The sequence below is a fragment of the Chiroxiphia lanceolata genome, chromosome 3, assembly GCF_009829145.1.
Source record: "Chiroxiphia lanceolata isolate bChiLan1 chromosome 3, bChiLan1.pri, whole genome shotgun sequence".
NCBI classification, from domain to species: Eukaryota; Metazoa; Chordata; class Aves; order Passeriformes; family Pipridae; genus Chiroxiphia; species Chiroxiphia lanceolata.
This window is the reverse complement of record NC_045639.1, coordinates 80393871-80414181: the sequence shown is the minus strand read 5'-3', so window position 1 is coordinate 80414181 and position 20311 is coordinate 80393871. Positions and strand designations below refer to the sequence as shown.

Below are 20311 nucleotides of genomic sequence, written 5' to 3'. Positions count from 1 at the left end.
AGGGAAAGGCTTATTGAATATTATGAACAACAGAATAAAATATGCGATACAAACTCAAGAAATGTTAAAGGAGCCTTAGAAAAAAAGGCAAGGCAAAACACCACAGAGGGTTGGGGCTTTTTTTCCCCACAAAGGATCTCGTCAAACCCTCCCGTGGTGCCATTACCGACCGAAGTAGTCATGGAATGGTAGAATGGTTTGGGTTGAAAGTGACCTTTAAGACCTTAAAATTCCAACTCCCCGCCACGTGCAGGGGCACCTCCCACTAGACCAGGTTGCTCAGGGCCCCATCCAACTTGGCCTTGAACACTTCCAGGGATGGTAGCTACACTTCACTCAGTTCATCCCAATCCCAGCTCGGCTGTGGGTCGCGCCCACTGCGAGACGCCCGGGCGGTGTGGGGGGACTCGTAGTGAGGGCGCGAAGGGGATGTCTCGGTCGCGGCGCACTGCCCCTCCGCGCCAGCCGCGGGAGGGAGCGGCGCGTACCTGGGTGGCGATGCTCCTGCGCCAAGAACCCGCCGCCATGGCCGCGCCGCCCGGCGGAACCTCCGCGGCCGCCCCGCCCCCCCCCGCGCCGCTCCTTCCGCCCACCCAGGGGCGGCCTGGGCCGTACCACCCTGGGCCGTACCACCCTCGCGTTACAGGGGGAGGCGGACGGGACGCGCCGGGAGCGCGCGTGCGCCAAAGTCCCGAGGCGTCCTTCTTCCTCCTCCTCCTCCTCCTCATGTCCGATAACGCCGGGGCGCGGGGCGACATGAGCACGTGCTCCGTATCCAAGGTGAGGCGTGGGAGAGAGGGCGGGGGTCTCCCCAGGGAGCAGCGGGGGTTGTGCGGGTGCTGGAGGAGCTGGACCTGCGGTATCGCCCGCCGCGCCCTGCGCCTGCTCCTCTTCCCGCCTCCTCCATTCGCTGCTGTTTCCCGCGTCCCTTGTGCCCGGGTTCCCCGTTGCCCCGTTCCGCTGCCCGTCCCTTCCCAAAGCTTTGGTGACTTTCCGTGCGCCGGCTCCCTCCGGGTCCTGTTTTTGCCCAAGGCGCTTTGTGTCCTCACCGCAGTCACACAGAATCACAGAATATTCTGAGGTGGAAGGGATCCACGAGGATCATCGAGCCCAGCTCTTAGTCCTGCCCAGAACATCCCCAGGAATCACACCATGATTGGTGACTGACACGTGGTCATCCATCCACCTGCTCCGCTCTCCTGTTGGCACAATAGAAACGCTTCCCTGGACCGGAGCAGAGCAGAGCTGTAGCGCCTGTAGGTTTTGTCAGCTGAAGTCTGTTGGCACTTCTCGCTTCCGCTTTCGGAGGCTCGTTGCTTCTGTCCCCAAAACTAATTCAATGCAGAAATAAAGATTAAAGTGCTGTCATCCACAGGTGATGTTAAATATCTGTTATTGCCTTGGTATTTCCGAAATGAAAGCTTTTATCTGGCCAGTAGTCAGGGTTGGCAGTAGGGACAATTCATTCATCAGAGTGTTAATGCATAGCGAGACTTAAAATGTTATATTGAAACATTTGACATTTAGTCTCGTGCTTGATCATATAGTGAACAACAGCAGTGGTTTCGCAGCATCTGTTTCATCATCACAAGACTGCTGTTATATTGTTTTTCACACTCAGTTACGATGTGTAGCTGGATCCTTTGGTGTGGAAGTTGCTGTGCAGATTATTACTTTCAGGAGCGAAGGGAAGCGCTTCCAAATAAACTTATAACTTAATCCAAAACTGGTGGATTTCTCTTCAGAAAATGGCTGTTGCCTTTTAGTTTGGTAGTGAAATGTGTCACTCCACTTTGCCTCCCAAGTCCTTTGTGTAGTACTTTGCAGTTTTATATTCTGATCTCCGCTACATTCAGTGGTGTAGGGAAATCCAGTGCTTGTAAAGCATTCAATAGTATTTGTGTTTAGTTTGATTAAGCATATATTCTTCTTTTGTATAAGTAATTTACAGTTATTCTGGCCAATTCCATTTGTGCTCCTGTTGTGCATACAGCAGCATAAATAAATCCGTATCTTAAGTTTTTGCAGTGGAATCGTTCCAGAGTGTTTAGCACCTGTAGAATAACCATAACTTTTGTCCAGCTCATTTTAAATGCTTCTTAATATATATGGTAAAATGGGAAGTATCTGAAGGCATCTCCAGTTTTTAAGGCTGTTTTTCAGTGGAGGTCAATGTAATGTCTTACTTGTATAAGAAAGGAAATGTCTGAAGTCACGCAACAGAGTGGCGACTGTGATCAGAATTGAATATAACTCTGGTGTTTGACTTTCACTACATCATTCTTACACTAGTGGCTGAACTACCCTAGGTCGCGTTCAGTAGTCCTTGCTTGTATTAGCATCTCCACTGAGAAATATAGGATTGAATCTGTTTATTTTCAACACTTATGTGTTTCCTTCGCCCTAGCTGTAGCATAAGAACCTTGCAGTGAGAGTTTTAAGATTTCTGATATATAGGAAATCGTTATAACTCTACAAAAGAGATGAGCTTCTGTAGAGAGGGTGAGGGAAGAAATTTCCGATTTTCTAGAGGAAAATGAAAAAAATCTCCTGGAATTCAAAACTTAATACTTTGTGATGAAAGAGGTCTAACTGGGAGATGCCTTCTATCTGGAGGAATTCCTTGGAACAGGGGTTTTTATCTGAACCCTTTTGAAGCCATTTGTCATTCTGCTTCTAACTATCTACTTCTTTGAGTTGGGATGCAGTTGTCCTCTAGCTTGGGCGTGTCATTTGCTTTTGTAACTGGTTTAGTAATACTCATTGCATTGTTCCAGATCACCTGTTCATCTCAGCCTCTTGCCTTTTGTTTTTAACTGAAACTGTACTGATGTGTCCTCAGGGAATAATTACCTCTTAATTCTAAACCTGTTGGAGGTTTTGAGACTTTTAAAGAATATGCTGCTGTTATAGTTGATGGCTAAATTGCAGAATGTTGTGGAAAGATGTAAAAGTTCCTCACAAGTGTGCCAGGATACTGCTTCCACTAGTGTTTCAGCTTGAAACAGGAATATATAGGCACAATATGTAACTTGATATTCTTAAGAGGCTGGCAATTCAGTTCAAATTATTGGTTTAATGGAACACTGAAATTAAAGGATAATAAAGTGGCCTCAGGAGCCAGTTAAAATGATGCTCATATTGAAGTCTGTATTTTTTTTGCTATTCTCTAGGGCTGCTTTGTTTTTAAACCAAGTGCCAAGAAGAGAAAATTGTCTCAGAGTACAGGTTAGTGCATTTTCATATATGTTCCTGTGCTTGAGGAGGGTTAATCCTGGAAAGTTCATCACATCTAATTGAATTTGTATAATGAGTTCTGTCATAGCTGCATGAGGTTTTCTGTTGCTTCTTGATTGCTGAAAACTCATTTCTTTGGAGGAACATAACCAAATTATTGGCTACTGTAAATGTGTTTTTTTTCATCTCCAGCAATCAAGACTGTTTGGCTGTCATTGTCTTTGCACATTTTTTTACGAGAAAACTCCGTACAATGCTACCATAAATTGTTTACTAACTGGTAAACAATTCATCTGAAGAGTCTGAATGAGTCACTTTTAAGCTATGGGAGTCAGAGATTATATCCCATCCATAAGTCTTATGTTCTGTGTAGATTACCTAAGTTTCTTGTAAAAGAAGAAAGAAAAGCCACTTGTGAAGATCCCATGGCTTCTGTATTTGCTGCATACATTTTCTCTAGATGTGTGTTTAGGTGTGTTGTCGTTTTAGGAAGACTGAACAAGAGTGACTCTTATTGGAGCCACAAATAATGCTTCTTGAATAGTTGCTGATTGAGATTTGATTAGGAAACTTACAGTTCTTATTCCCAGGTTAAACTACTCTTAGCATCACCAGAGCTGTCAAAAGGTGTGACAATTTGTATGAAAAAGGTGGAGGGGAAATTAATAGGGCCAGATTTTTGTGGAAATCACCACAGGCTCTCATTCATTACCTACTGTAACATCTTCTTTAATATTAAACTCAAATTATTTTTACTGTGGAAGTTGTGACATCTGTAGCTCAGTGAATGAGAGACAGGGGAGTAGAATCCAATCTGTCATTACAGGTCATTGCAAGATAAATAAACCAACAACCAGGACCTATGCACTTAAACCACGTTAAAATTTTTTCCCTTACTGGATATTACGTTTTTGTTTTTGCAAACTTAGTAGTATTTGGATAAACTACTAAACATGTTGCTGTAGTTAGCAACTGCTTTGAGGCAGGAAAATAAATTTGACTGAACTAAAAATGAGGCAGAGGTGAACTAGTCTGGTTTCTCACAGCATTTGGTTAGTGTTGTTCTAAAACAGTACTTTGATGTGCATCCATCCCATCTGGAAACCCAATCCTGTAAAATTTCAGTTGTGAAACTTCTATTATCAATAGTTGATAATACTGTTACACTCCACAAAAGGTCTTCTGAGCATATTTGCACCTGTAGTTTGAGTTTTGGTTGTGTAAAAAAGTATATTATGCCTTGGTATGTTATCAATAATGTGGTGGCTAGATTTTCTTCAGCTAAAATCCTAAGATGTGTAATTGGAGTGGGTTATGTATTTTAAGTGATTTTTCTTAGGGATACAAATGAGATGATAGTTCAGGGGAGACAATGAAAATGGAGGATTAGGGATGCTTCTTGTTCATCACTTATATTGCTGTTTTGGGTGATTTTAGTGCTTTGTGAGATTGTGCTCATCAACTGGTTCTTTTCTAGAGATCAGACCACTGCTGATAGTGAAGGAAGATTGAATATTTAATAGGTGAAAGAGACCCACAAAACTTTCTGAAGCAAGGAAAAGATTTTTTTTTTTAATTTTGTTTAATTTTAATAATAAAGGCTCTTTGCTCTGATTTAGCTTTTAGCTCATATGGGACTGGAAGTCAGTTCTTTACTTTTTGCCTACCTACTTGGATAATATATTCTGCTTGTTCCCTCACTTATTCTACCAGATACCAGCAGTTAATTAACTGGTTAAGAGAAAAGTCATCTCCCTTGAACATATATGTATATTAAGAAGTTTGTTTCAGTTGTTTTATTCTCAAGAAAAAAAATGTTTTGTTTTCATAAGCTTATTTGTGCTTTCCTTTGCTTTCTGTGTTTCTAGCTCGTGATTTTGGAATCAGAAACAATGATTCAGAGGATACTGAGTTGCGGTTTGTTACTTGTCAGTCTTTATGGAATCAAATTAAGTCAGAAACAGAGGTGAGTCTTGTGCTTCCTACTAAAGCAGTGTTTTGCATTTATAACAATGCTGCTTGTTTCTTTGTTTCTGGAGATCTTTTTTACATGCTTAAAAGGGCAGTTATTTAATGCAGAAATATTGACTGAGACTGAAATACTTGTCCAGAATATAAAATAGTAATAATAAATCCATTACTTACACATTACTTGTAACCATAGAACTGCATGTTTTTGATGCTTCAACCTGCTGCTTCTAAGCTTCTCTTCTTACTAATTGTCCTTTTTACTAATTCCTGGCATACTGCTGTCTTCTGCCTTCAATTCAGTTAATGCTTGCCAGCCCTCTGAGGATTTTAGGCTGATCTTGACCTCAGTGTTACAGAGTTCATACACAGCAGTCCAGGACTCACAGTGGATTTACGTGAATACAACTGCATGAATGTCAAATACCGAATGACACAGCTGCAAATATAGTATGGACAGTGTGAACGGGCTTATCTGATGGGGGACAGAGTTAATTTAATACTGCACTGTGGCCTCCTAATTGTTGTATGTTACATGACATGCTGTTTTTGTGTCCATGTAACCAGCTGGCTTGCATTATGGTGTGACTAATTGCTTCCCTACAGCAGGGATTTCCTCCTCTATTGAGTGTCATGGATTCTGGGCAAGTATTCCATGTTCCTCTGCTTGCATTCGGGCTCTAGACATTATGAGAAATTTTTTCCCAAAGTTTGTTTTGGGATATGCAGTAGAAGCCAGATGGATGTAGCTTAAAATCTGGACCCTTGGGCTAAAATCATAAATTCCTATAATTCTGTTCCTACTATTCCATGATCCAGCTCACTTGGACTACTCAGTAGCCTTTTCAAACCATGATTAGCCAGACTGTGTAAAGCAATGCAGGACCTCACAGCTCAATGGGTTAACTACCATCGTTGGCAGCAATGGTGGCAGCTGAGCCAGAAACCACTTTGGCAGCTACATGGTGGATTATAGGGAAGCTGACTTTCTGTGGCTACTTCTGGCAGATCTTCTTTCTTGGATCTTCTTTCTTTGGCACAGTGTTGTCAAGACTTTTGAGACAAATCTCCTGCATGGCCAACAGTGGCTACAGGATTTTTTGGTTGACGAAGTGTTGGATTTTTTCCTAGTGCTCTTCAAGGATTTCTCCCAGAGCAGCAGACACAGCCCATCATAGTGAAAGCGTCCCTTAACCACTCACACAGAGCAGGAGTGAGAGGCACAGAGCCACTGTGCTTCCCATCTGGAAAATCATCGTTTCCTGCTCTAAATCTCCTACCCTTGTTTTCTTTGAGGCTGTTAGGAGTTTGTCGAATACTTTTTCTGGTCTTACTCCTCCTGATGGAAGACAGTTCATTCTACATTGACAAATTTATAAGGACCTGTCCTCAGCGTTTGAATTGCCCAAGGGAAGTTTAACTGCAGTTACTTCTGCTGCTACACATAGAATTTTCTTCATCCAGCTTTTAGGGTATCTGTGATGCTTGTCCTGATGAGTTTTGAATTACCAGCCTTTCATCCTAGTGTTGGCTGATGATGTTTTTTACATATTAAATAGCGTGGTAATTCACATTGTAGGAGACATTATGAAGTCCCTTGTCTGAACTCCTGCTCAAAGCAGCATCATCTGTGAGGTCAGACCAGGTAGGTGAGGGCTTTATCTAGTTGGGATTTCATTTCTTATAAACTTTCAAACTCTGGTGTAGTAAACCTCATCTGTGGCAGAATACATGGGAAGGCCATAGTTTGCTGGTTTGGACTTTTGTTTTAGGGGTTCTGGTAGTATGCTAAGGGAGCCTCCCAGGATGTTCTCCAGAGTTTTTGCCAGGGTGCTCCTACCTGATGATTTGTTGGCAGGCCTTGTGCTCGTGCTGGTCATTAGTATCTCCTTGAGGTGTTGAAAAATGTAAAGAATTTGACTTCCAGGTACTTTGTTGTGGAGCGCTCTTGTTCTTTGTATGTCCGTCATGAACTGTGCTGTGATTGTGGCAGCACCATCTGTCATCTGCTTCTCACAACATGAAAACCTGACAAAAGTACAGCAGGAACTGTCTTTTGTTTTTGGAAGGTGAATTTTGGAAGGCTTTTTTGTTTCAGTATTGCAAGGTGTTCCAGTTTTGACTCCTGCTGTCAGAAATGGCCTTGCAAGCGTTCTTATTATGATAAATTTCATCAAGGGCTTTCAGAAACATTGTTTTCCTGTGAGGCAAGGAATTCCAGGCGAGGAATTCCTGAACTATCAGGATCCAGGTTAGAAACAAAAAGTGCAGTGCTAAAATATGGTAATTTTAGCTTTAATGGGATGATAATGGTTATCAGACCACACAAGAAATAGTCATGACCAAACCTGGTGTTTGTAGCAAGGACTGAAATTCCAGTTCATGTGACTTTTCCAGAGTGATACTCTCGTGTTTTCACATTTTTATAAACAAAATCTCTCTATTTATGTTTACAGAAAGTACAGGAAGACTTGAATAAGCAGTTGCTTGATAATCTGATGAATTTTTTGAGCCGGTTTCATTCTGAGTTTCAAGAGAAGACAGCAGAATGGACTTGCCGGATGAAGTTCAGAGAAATCCCCACTGCAGCTCTTGTCTTAGGTAATTTTTTTAAGTTATATTTTGTTATGTACATCTGTTTAAAACTGACAGGGAGATCAAAGAAAATTACCTTGCTGACTCCCAACAGTTACTGTGAGCAATATCAGCTTCAAAAATGTTAATGGAAGAGATTGGTCTGGGAGAAGGAAGCAAGTTAAAACCTCTCTCCCTTTTGTCTGTATACACAATAGTCCAGTAAGTCAACACCTTCCTTAAAGTTTTTTTTTAGGCAGGAGGTAGCACTGAGGCACTGGAGCTACTTTGATTCTGTCCCTGTTTCTGCCACCAGCATGCTTGGTGGTTTCTGTAACTTAAACATGAAATTACATAGTTTCTGTTTTTCTGATATATGTTCTTTCAGTGCATCTTCACATGTAGGAAAGCAGTGTCTGTATCTTGGAAAAGGTACAGAGAATGAAGAAAATGGCTGAATATCTTATTACTAAAGATAGTAAAGTTCTGAAGTCTGTCTTTTTTTTTTCTTTTTTTTTTTCCCTCTGCTTCTTTCTTTCAAAGGTTTGTAATTATAATCCTAAACCTGATTCAAAGTAAGTTAATTGCATTTTCAGTGGATCATTTTAGGGAACCTAAAATCAGGCCAATCCTTCAAACTTACCATGTGAGCACTAACAAAGAGGGGAAGGTACTCTGCTTTTATAGGCAGTAGAAAGTAAAAAGCTCCTGCTGAGGATATTTCTGAGAAAGAAGCTCTGAATTGCCTTCTGGAGGGGCTTGTTCTTATTTTTTCTTTTTTTTGATTGACTAAGGGTACTAATAAAGGCATTAAATAGTAGGTAGTTCATAGTGAATTCAGGTGGAGATTCCTACTCATTCATAGTAGTTTTCCTCTTTACATAAGACGTGAGGATCCAGAACTTGGGCATATGCAGTATTCTTCTGCAGAAGGTGAGCTTAACTTCTTGTCTGCAGACAAGTGGATGGTTTATGAGGATATCAATAGCAGGGATGTTGAGAAACCCACCGTACTTCTTGCAGTTTTGCATTCCTGAGAAATCTTTCTTCTAAAAAAAAAACCCAAAGTCTATGAGGGGTCTTTGCAGTGATTCCTGTTTCTCTCAATCAGGGAAAATCAACATGTATGTCTAGTCTTGTGCTAGTTTTTCATCTTTCGTCATAGCTGATGCCATGCTTTCCATTCCTTCCTTAACTGTGTGAGGAATCTTCTGGTTTTTGTCTGCTGTTCTGTTTATTATTCAGTCGTTATGAGCACAAATCACAGGAAAAATGCCCTTCAAAATTTTTCTTTTTTTTTTTCTAGGTGTAAATGTTACAGATCATGACTTGACTTTTAGAAGTCTCTCAGACTTCCTTCAGAATAACATTACTCCTTATATAGCCTTGCTGGAAGCTAAAGATTGCCCAGGTAAATAATGCAATCGTTTTGCTGCTTGTTTGAATAAGGTATGAATTAACTAGAAATTTTGGCTTTTGCCCCCAAATTTAAGAAGAGTGGATGGAGGGATCTTGAAGACTTTCTAAAGATTTGATCAAACCATCACAGCAGTAATGCCTACTGTATTTTAACATGTGTCCAGTTCTTTTTAAATCAATGAAGATTGAAATACTACTTAGATGTAGCATAAATGTCAAGAACATGTTGCTTAGTGTATTGCATGTCAATGTTGTAGGCTGGCTTTCTTCTTGTTTAACTGTACAGTGTATGTATGCATTCCACTTTTTAAATGCCTGCAGTCACATTATTACAGCAAGGGAATGGGTATAATAAAATTTTGTCCCACTCTCCTTGCTCCTTTTTTACTTTTTAACTAAAAATAGTAAAAGTCATTTATGGCAGTATCCTCAGTTCTGTGGATTGGCTGCCTTGGTTATTTTTAGGTCACTGTAATGGCAGAGTTCAGGAAAGGTGGAAGACCAACATCTTAACCTGAATTGCTGCTATCTAGGCAAGTTAATTGGATAATTTTTATTGCATTGACAACATGCCTTAATGCTTTCTGGAGCAGGAGATGTGCATTCTGGAGAGAGAAGGAGACTAGTTAGAAATGTGAAAAATAGTTGGGGTAATATAAAAAATAATTGGGTAATATTTTAGAGTATGGATTGGAGAAGTGTTACTGAATAACCGAATGTCTTTACCCTGTGTCTAAAATTTTTTGTGAAGGCGTAAAAAATCTGATGCAGAAGCTGATGGGGCAGCTGATGAACTGCTATGTAGATGTGGACTCATTGGAAGATGAGGACTATGTGCAGGTTTCCCAGAATAGAATACGTTGTTCAATGTCTTCTCTTATCAAATGGTATGAGAGTGTAACAAAGGTATGTTGTTTGGGTTTTTTTTAGTCACCAGTTGATGAAAATTCCTGACCTTTAGATGTGTTTAAAACAAGAATTTAATAACTCAAATTTCTGTGAGAAAATGCCAAAGGTTAACTTTTAATTTAACACTAAAAAACGTGATTTGAATATAATATGTAACACATATAACAAATGTGGAGTTAGTTACTGATAACGTATGAATGTCAGAATTCTGAAACACAAGCAAAAAGTACTGTTTTATCATATGTTTAATTGGGAATTAGAAACTTAAAATGCAGTATCAGCTTCATGCCAGATGCTTTTCTCCCAGGAGTGCTGAGATGTTTTGTTTATTAAAACAAAACTTGATGGAAGAACAGCCATCAAGGGGAAAGGTACTGTATTACTGCTAATGAGCCATGATGTCATCTGCAGCCCACAGTACATTGGCAAGCAGTAAGAAAATAACCTTCAAAATGCTTATGTATCTTTCTGTTTGCTAAAGCTAATCAAGTTTTATACTTTGTTTCTGTTATGAATACAGTTAGGACTGATTTTCTGATGACTGCATCAGAGCAGCGTGATAAACAAAAGTGTAATGAGTATATGCTCTTTTTGTTACTGGGTAAAGATATAGGAAAGTAATGTCTCTGTACACAACTCAAATCTCCTCCCTCAATCCCAACAGAACTTCACCAGTTCTGTCTCACAGAGCTATTCTTGTCTTTGTTGGAATGTGTGCTTAAAATCTGTTTATTCTTTGTGCTTCATGCTGTGCCAAACAGAAGGATGAAAAATGGCAGTTCTAGATGCTAATAATAAATACAGCTGACAAAAAGTTCAGTCACGTCACTTCGGAGTAATGTATAATCATAGATGAGATTCAGTCTTTTTATTTTACTGTCTTCTGTTTGTTAATGTTTAATGAATGGCTTTAAAGAAAACGGATTCTGAAGCTCCAAGCAAAAAAAGAACTTCTTCTACACACTGGCAGTCTCCTCCAGTTGTAGTCATATTCAAAGACATGGAAAGTTTCACCACAAAAGTACTTCAAGACTTCATAGTCATCTGCAGGTAATGTGACTTGAAGTTTAGTTACTCCACTGTACCCATTTTCTATTTGCAGCTGTTTTGAAATGTGACAGTGAGGTCAGTGTAGCATTGGAATCAAATATTAGTGTTGCTTCTTTGCAGCAGTGATTGAGCAAAAACATATTTGCTAGGTTTTGGGGATAAATTACCCTAAAGCTAACTTGAGACTCTGAACCAGAGTGCCTAAGGACCAGGTTGAGATACAGGGTGGCTGATTTAATTTTTCACATAGGAGGATTTTTTGGTACTAGTTGTTGTAGAATTCGTGAATGTGAAACTAATTTTTTAAGATGCCTAGATCTTTCTTTTGTAGGCTTTTAAATTTGTTTTCAAAGTATATTTTTGTGTGACTACTGATTTAATGGTGATTAAAGGTCACTAGCTTACTAATAGGAGTGTATGTAAAACTTATACAGTTGGTCAGGATCTGTAATCAGCAGCTGACTACTTCAGGTGCTCCTGTACTTCTGTTCTTCCTTAACCTGTCTTCCTTAATATCATCTCGTGCGTACTAATCAAAAACTCATGCTGTTCTCCAAAAAGAGCACCTTTCACTTAGTCCCCAGGTTGAAACTACAGTTGCATCAGAACTGGGGCTGCAGTTGTACGATTAGTTCAGGGGCAGCATGTGCACCTGACATTACCTCTAAACAAGGCCCAGGCAATTTCTCTTGCTGAGGGACCAACAATAAAAATAGTTTTCTTCTTCGGATCTGGCAGATGGATTCTCAAGGGAACATTTTGAAAAGTAAAATCAGAAGTGCACAATTATGTGGAAATCAGTAGGGTGTAAGGCAGTGAAAAATTAGGTTTTAATTGTTTTTTAAGTGTTGTATTTTCTTTTGCTTTTTGTGGCAAGGATAAATACCTAATTATGAGCGTATGGAATGTAGATTAAATGCAACAAATCTTTTAACTTACCCCTTTCTGCATCTAAGCTCAGTGCTGTAGTAGAACAAAATGCATTTGTTGCATGAGTTTCTATAATGTAACTATTATGGGTTTTTTTCTCCCTTCCATCATTATCTAGTCAGCATATCCACGAATTACCTCTAGTGCTGATTTTTGGAATCGCTACATCACCGATGATTATCCACAGATTACTTCCTCACTCTGTTTCCTCTCTGCTGTGCATAGAGCTTTTCCAGTCCCTTTCCTGTAAGGACCACCTGTCTACTATAATTGACAAGGTAATTCCCTTTATAAATAGAAGGAGAGTGAGTGTATTGCAGCACAGTCTACATGTCTGGCCTTTAAAGGTAGGTTGGTGTGAAGGTTTCGAAAAGGAATCTGTCCCTGAGAGCTGTGGATTTTGGATATTTCTACTCACAGCTGCAGAGTAGCTTAATACTGAGAGCTCCCTTCTCACACTGAGAAACACACCTGCTTTCATCTTTCATTTGCACTGACATCTGTGCATATATACTTGGGCAATTACACTTTCACATTCACACCTCTTCATTAAAGTAGTGCTTTGATTTTGAGTTTTACTTTGTTCCAGAAAAAAGATGACTTTAAAGTTAGAAAAATAACAGTTCAGCCTGAGTTTTGCCACCTCTCAAACATTAGCTGAGTCATCCAAATGTTCAAGCCATGTTATGCCTGTGGATTCTTGGTACGTCACTTTGTGCAGGATTTCCAAAATCGTTGTTACACGTGCTGAAAGTAGTAGCATCTCTGTTTATTACAGCAGTCTCTGTTCTGTTTGCAGTTTTACAATAAATACAAAACCAGCGTTAAGCAAAAAACTAAATTCAAACATTGCATTAGTAAAAGGTACTTACAAAAATGGGGTAAAATAATAAACTGAAAATCAATCTTTGCGTGGATATTTTAATAGAAATACTGTTTTTAGAAGCTGGCGGTGTATTTAGTATCTGATTCAGTTGAATGCTAACACATACTGAGAGTTGTATCAAACTGTATATATATGTTTTGCTTATTTTAATTCAGGAGAAAATTTCTACTATGGCTACTTTTTCTTTTTGTCTCTTTTTCAGCTGCTTCTGACAGCCCAGTTTCCCTTTAAACTGGGTGAAAAAGTTCTGCAGGTTCTCATCAACATATTCTTGTACCATGATTTTTCTGTCCAGAATTTTATCAAAGGATTTCAGGTAGGCAGTGGTAACAAGAATTCAAATTATGGTTGTGAAAACAAAGGGTAATTACTAGGCACTGAAAGATTTCATAGGACCTAATATTGCTGAATTGTATGAAAAAATGTCCTTTGGAAACAGGTTGAGTCCATGAACACATGCATGTTTTAAAACCTTAACTGATAAGGGTTTTAGAGAAAACTTGTAGGGCAGGTATGAAGAAGCAAAAGAAGTAAAAGTTTACTCTGCCACAAAACCCCCAATATTTTACGATGACATTTAAAAGGGTGACCTGCCTTAGTGGGTAGAAAGAGCTGTGTTTTGCTATAGATTAACTTGTAGCTTTCTAACACCCCTGGCAGAACTCTCTCTGATTTTCTGTACCAGGTCCTTGGACTCTGGTTTGTCTTGGTGTGAATAGGCTACAGCAGTGTCTCTTCCCCTCTTGAACTCTTCTGACGTAGTTTCTGGATGCACACTTGTTACCTTTTCAGGGGAATAGTAGCTACAGGGTCACTTACTTTGTGCCTCAGAGTAGGTAATGCTTGTGCTCCAAGCAGCTGTGCATTGGTGTGGAGTTACATTTACCCTCTCTCAGGAGACAAAGTGGAGGAGTTCAAGGTTTCTAAAAATAGTCTGTAACAGAGCACAATAATTAAATTTTTGTTGGCTTGTGTAGATCTTCATATCTAGATGTATTTCTGTGTTTGAGTCTCCTTTTGTGGATTTTGTAGCTTTTGTGGATTGCGGAGAAGGGTTCTCTGAAGAATTTGTAACCCCTGTAATCTGTTTTAATACAGGTTTGTGAAATTGTTTCTTTCTTGCCTAGTTCCATGTGTGACCCTTTTAGTAGAACATGCCCTTTTAATGTCATATACCTTTAGAGTTTCTTGGATTCTTTGCTATCTAAGATTCAATGATTACATGTGGCCGGAAGAAATATCCTAGCTGTAGTACCACTTCCTGCAGACAGACCTGTATGGGCTTTCATAGGTTTCAACTCCTCTAATTTGAAAGAGTCATCAAAATCTAATAATTCTCCATTGGCCTGATATGAAAGTGCAAATTCTAGCCTTGACAACATATGGCTATGTCCTTGTGTGTTAAAAGGATTCAGTGATGAAGCAATTTCAGATCAGATTTTCTAAGTAATAAATAGAAGGGATCACAATCATCTCATTATGTCTAAGCATGTTGTTAACTTTTCTGATAGGAAGTGTCTTTCCTCTTTGACAGTTTTTATGTTTTAAAAGTTTTTAGTGAGGTAGTCTGTTTGATCGGGGTTTGTTTGGTTTTTAAGAATAGATGTGATGAGCATGTGCTATTGTTCTGCAAGGCCCTGATGCTGCAAGCATTTAATGTGGGTGAAATCAATAATAAAGTGCATTTGTATGTATGCATAGGCAGAGCTTAACAGTGTATTTTTGTGTACATGAAACAGAAATTGGCTTGTGTACAGCAGTTGCTCTTCATATCTCTAAATGCAGCCTTGAGTATTTGTAAGCATTGGAACTGAATATGTAACCTAAAGAACGCAGTAATTCACATAAGCGACTATAAGATATTTGACAAGCTATAGTTACTACATAAGAGAGGGGAAATAAGAGATACTGAAAATGAACAGCACATACAGCAAAGAAGGTAATTATGTGATTGTATAATGAGTGCCCTATAGTGATTAATGGAATCTTTATGAATTGTAATGAATTTTTTTTAGAGAGTACCATTACTGCCATTGTAGTATAATAAGAAAGCATTAAAAAGTAGATAGATATAGCAGGGAGGATGGATTTTATTATCATCCCTATTTCTTGCTTTGTTTTTCAGCTCTGTATTGTGGAGCACTTCTATTCCCAGCCTCTTAGTGTACTGTGTTGCCAACTGGTAGATCTTCAGAAGAGAGTTCATTCTTTGTCTCATGATCAGTGTGAAAACATTCGGAGACTGCCCTCTTTTAGAAGGTAAAAGGGAAAATAAATTTTTTGGACAATCATTTATTGAGTCAGCTTTAAAAAAGAATAAAAGAGCAGAGGCGAATTGATCAAACGGAGGACGGGAAACCTTAATCTAGTCGAGAGAGTACATCTTCTGTGATGTGTAATCACTGGAATTTTTTTCCCTTTTTGTTCTCAATACAAAAACAAGCTAATGTGACAACTAACCATAAATCACTTTCGAACTTGTTAAGCTGATTTGGAGCATAATCTCCAGGGTTTTGGAGTAGCCTTTCAACTTGTTGGATTTGACTGTCCTTTTTCAAGGACAGCCCAAAGGACATTTCTTTCCAAAATACATCTTTGTAGCAGTGTAAACATTTTAATTTTTTTTAACCTTAGAATCTTTCTTTACTTCATAATTTTATGTTGTTTTTCTTTCTTGCCATCAGGTACGTGGAAGAGCAGGAGTCAGGGAAACAGGTTGCACTACTGACAACAGACAACTTCTTAAAGGTAAAATTTTAAGAATGTCTTTGAAGAACAAAGATAACTTGCCCAATATATTAGTTTGTGGAGCATAATAAAATACAAGACCAAGATGTATAGTCCTGTATAGCATCTTTCATACAGGACATACTGTACTTCATGTCCAGTAATGAAGAATTAGAATTGGCAGGTCAAAATTTCAAATCTCTAGGGTTGCCATGTCAGCCTTTATACAAAGCTGCACAACTTCCTTGCATCAACTTTTAGTTATGTCTGGAAATATAACTGCTTAAAAGGAAGGTTACAAGGTTTATTTATGGCCAAGTCTTTTCATGCTTACTCAGACTGACTTTCTTGGAAGTTCTGTTAAGTGTTTGGAGAATGTGTAAGTAATCTCAAAGGTTATTTCATAAACTCTTAATCCTTCATACCCTCTGTGTAGTTTCTGATTGAACTGAGTAGGGCAGAGTCTGTGTCCCAAGGCATACATTCACACTAGGTCTCATACAGGATGAAAACTTCAATTTGTTACATGTTTATCTGAAGTTTTGTCAAGTGATTGAAGTCAGAGTACTGCTATTGTGAGCCCTTTAGGGATTCACCAACAAAAATCTGTTGGTTATTTTCATCATCCGAACCACGCCCAGTAAAAGCATTGTTAAAGGTAAAGGGTTTCTCCTAACTCTTCGTATCAAGTCTAACTAACCTGTCAGGCAAATGGTACTACAGGGAGAGACTAATTAATTTGTCCTAGCAGAGCTTCCTGGACTGTAAGGCTTTTTCAGGTGTGAAGAACAATGGTAATGTCTGGAAGAGAAGTTAGTAGCAGGCAAGTTTGCAAGTGTAATTACGGTAGTCAAGGCGAGACATGATTTTATAATGTTCGTTGGCAAAAATAGCCTAAGCTACTGCTGTTCCCCTGCTGCTTATTCACACCTACTTTGAAAGTTTAAGACTCATCAGCTTAAACTTTCTGTGTTTTAAACCTTATATGTTTAATAATATACCCCTTATTTCACAAGCTTCACCCTGTAATTTTGGGAAGGAAGCCGGAATTCTTGTGCCTAGATGCATAAGATCCTTATCACAAATTCTAATTGAAGACACTTGTTCTAATCTCTACAGTAGGGGTAGGACCATTATTGCCTGGCCACACTGGCAGTGTAGTCTGCCTGAGAGGAAAAGTCCTGCTGCTGCATTGATGTGGTGCTGTTATATTCTGTATGTCATGCTAATCTACAGTATCATTCTAAACCTGGGAAACACTTTCAAAGTCATTGTGGTACTTTTTCATATAAATTTACTGTTCATATTTCAGGACCAGGTAAACTTGGTCTCCAAGCTTAGCCCCTAAATCTGCAATACCCTTTATCAGCTGCATTTATATTCCATGTTGTTACCACTTTTTTTAATAACTATGGGAAGAGTTTCACCTCCTTAAAATAATCAGTTTTAAAAGCAGTTTTACATCGTGATTTTTAACAAATCTGTCTGAAAGTTTTCATGGCAAATTTAATTTGAAATTATGTAAAAGTGGTGATCTATATCTGTTATCTATATGGAAATAACATTGCATAGTCTTCTAATAAGGTTTTTAAACTCTTGTAAAACAGAGTATGCCTTTTCACTTCATTATTTGGCAAAAGACATTGCTATTTATTTATATTAGCTACATCAGTCTTGAGCTAAGAAACAAGATGAGGCAAATCCAGATGGGTTAATAATGCTCTGGGTTTGGGGAAATAAGATTGATGTAGCAGCATTAAAGAGAACTTTTTTCTTTTATCGCTTTTTTTGTGGTGGGGATAATTTTTTTCTTAATGATCCTACTTAGAATTAACGTACAAACTTCTGAGTGTCTACCCTAAGGTCTTGGAAGTCATTTAAACAGTTGTTATATCAGTGACCTTACATTTCAATATGTAAAAAGTCTGTGGGGAGAAATGTCATTAATATTTTTTAACACCAGAAAGCTTTATAGCACCAAGTGTCTTTGTGGTATTCAGTCTTTGCAGGATGATGCCTTTTCTTTCTGTACGTTAGTACTTCCTGATATTGCTTGCAGACAAGGATTTGCTTTTCTTTTCTCTTTGATACTTTTTGTTTCAGTTTAACTTTAGGAAACTTTAGTGGCTTGTTTTATTTTTCTCTTTCTGTTTGGAATGGGTTGCTCAGAGTTGAGCAAAATGGCAATAAAATATGTAGAGAATCCCGTGGTTTTTTCCTCTTTATCCTTGACAGAGGACAGGAGAGAGATGATCTTTTGATTCACAAACTTAAATGTAACGAGACCAAAGCACTTCAGTACAGTTACCAGAATTTTTGAGTGGGCCTTTCCAGAAGTGCTAATATATACTTCCATGAGAGGCCGGTGATAGTGGGAATCCATCCAGCAGAAGTCAATAATTTCTTTTTCCTAATATGTGATTTTTTTTTTCTGCAGTTCTCAACCCCTGAATACACAGAAGTCAAATTAAGAACACATAGGAGCAGCAACTGAATATTTCTTTATTTTCTGTGAACTGGTTTTTTATGTATACCTAACTAATAAAAACAGCAACCACCCACAATATAAGAAATAAATTTTTAAATGCATTTGTAATATAAAAATGCAAATTTTCAAGTAAACGTAGCTATATAACTTCTTTTTGCCTATTAAAGGAATAGCATATAGTCTCATTATTGTGAGATAACGTACCAAATCTAAAGGCCTAACTGTAGGTGAAAATGGTAAAATAATAATTGTAATCAATAACAAATCTCTAGTGAGCTGGAGGAAGAAAGTACAGTTAACATTACACCATGTAAATGCAGTGAACTATTGAACTGAGCTCTTTTGCTCAGTATCTTAATTTAATATTGGTGATTTTAATTATAGCACACTACATTGTCAAAACTTCAGAGTCATTTTAAGTGCTTTATAAGAGTTTTTAATGACTTAAAAAAATTATTCTGTCACTGTAGGAAGAAACACAGAAATTGCTGGAGGACTTACATGTTTACCACGAAAATTATGTTTCGGTTCTGAGATGTCTTCATGTTTTCACATCTTCTCTTCCAAAGTATCCTTTGGGCAAGCAGGTGAGGTACTGTTATGTATGGGTTTTGTTGCATTTTTTCTCTAAGTGTGATGTTGGAATAAATATTTACTCTTTCTCTTTGTTTACTAATGTGCTGTTTTGCCCTCTGCTTCTTAAAATGGAGACAGATGCTTTCTTGCAGAGGGCAGCAGTGATTTCTTTCTGGACATAGGTGATACCTTGTCAGTCCACAGGAAGGAGTTTCCAGGAGGATGCAGATGCACAAATCAGCAAAAGAATCCACACATTGACTTTCCCACGTCTGGGACATCTGTATGCATTGCAGAGAATGTATACTCTTCTGCCACCTATTAGATCACTAGTCAAATTCAGATGAAGAGACTGAGTTTTGATAGTTAAGGAACAGTGATAATTGCTTTTAATAACCTATTTCTCTATTGTGATTAATCCACCTTCTCATGCTCAGCAACTTCTTCCAGTAGCAGAGCAGTATACTCTGTGCATGTGCACTTGTCTCTCAGTTCTCCATGTGTTACATACTTACCTAGAGTCTGTCACTAGCTGCAAATGCAGCATGAACTGTACCAGTGTTTTAGCTTGGACATTTGACTGAAGTTCTCCTCTGTTCACTGCAGTTATCTTCATCTGAATGTTAGTTGTTTGAAACCTGGTGCAGAACAACACACTCTCCAGCAACACTAGAAGCTTAATTCTGGAAGATATTCACGATTCTTTTGCAGTCATTCTGCATCTTTGGGAAACAAGCTCCAAAAGAATTGCATATTACTTAGAACAGCTTGTTGTAAGATTTCTGCACTGCTTTGTAAAACATTTTATCCTTTCTTCACCTTCTGCATAACAGATCAGGGAGCTGCACTGTGCATGTTTGGAAAACCAAGTGTGGGAGACAGAAGAGTATGAGTCATCTCTTCAGCTAGCAAGGTGATTTCCCCCCCCCACCCCCATTGTGTTTTAATACCACTGTACACATGGAGAGTATCAATCATCAGTTATTTTGGAACTTAAAGCTGAGGATATTACATATTTACAGCTAGCTTTAGGATTGTTTGCAAATATAAATGACTGCCATTTTCATTTTGGTTTTCTACTGATTTCTGCAAAATTCAACCACGTTCTAAAATCTCATATACCCCGAGTAATTATGCTGAAATCACTGAGATTATTTTGTGTGAATGAGAACATGATTTGGGGTTTGTCTTTTAAAGTATGATTATGTTAGATATTATCAATCAAATTATTAGTGTTAGTTGGCTTAAATGTTAATCTGTTGTGAAAATTAGAATCTGTTCCAAATGAACAGTAGCTGAGACCTTTCTTTTTTTATTTTACTGCTTTCCCGCTGTTCCTCTTTTGTCTAATAGTTTGTATAGGGACTGGGTTAATTTTTTGTGTTATTGTAAGAGTAGGACTTTAGGAGAGCCTCCACTAGTGTTGCCTACCAGTTTTCTTAATAGAAAAGGTTTCAATTGCAGTGTTACAGCTACAGACTTTTAAATGTGCTTTAAACAGACACGTGGCAGGTGTCCTGATAATTGCATTCCTTCAAATAATACAT

At 38.5% G+C, this 20311-nt stretch overlaps 2 protein-coding genes across 3 annotated transcripts in view; one reads left to right on the top strand and one right to left on the bottom strand.

Annotated features, from left to right (window-relative positions):
- Positions 1-565, bottom strand: part of RARS2 (arginyl-tRNA synthetase 2, mitochondrial) — a 34172-nt gene extending 33607 nt beyond the window's left edge. Inside the window, exon 1 of the mRNA XM_032681944.1 lies at positions 489-565. Coding sequence (XP_032537835.1) covers positions 489-527 — 39 coding nt within the window. The 5' untranslated portion in view covers positions 528-565. The remainder of the gene's footprint in view (positions 1-488) is intronic.
- An 86-nt stretch (positions 566-651) lies between these two features.
- ORC3 (origin recognition complex subunit 3) overlaps positions 652-20311 on the top strand; it is a 33374-nt gene continuing 13714 nt past the window's right edge. For both annotated transcript variants that reach the window (XM_032681791.1, XM_032681790.1), the window contains exons 1-13: positions 652-780; positions 3174-3228; positions 5106-5203; positions 7662-7806; positions 9086-9190; positions 9950-10104; positions 11024-11157; positions 12206-12365; positions 13176-13289; positions 15099-15232; positions 15658-15721; positions 18659-18775; positions 19598-19677. In XM_032681791.1, the coding sequence (XP_032537682.1) occupies positions 727-780; positions 3174-3228; positions 5106-5203; positions 7662-7806; positions 9086-9190; positions 9950-10104; positions 11024-11157; positions 12206-12365; positions 13176-13289; positions 15099-15232; positions 15658-15721; positions 18659-18775; positions 19598-19677 (1415 nt within the window). In that variant the 5' untranslated portion in view covers positions 652-726. The remainder of the gene's footprint in view (positions 781-3173; positions 3229-5105; positions 5204-7661; positions 7807-9085; positions 9191-9949; positions 10105-11023; positions 11158-12205; positions 12366-13175; positions 13290-15098; positions 15233-15657; positions 15722-18658; positions 18776-19597; positions 19678-20311) is intronic.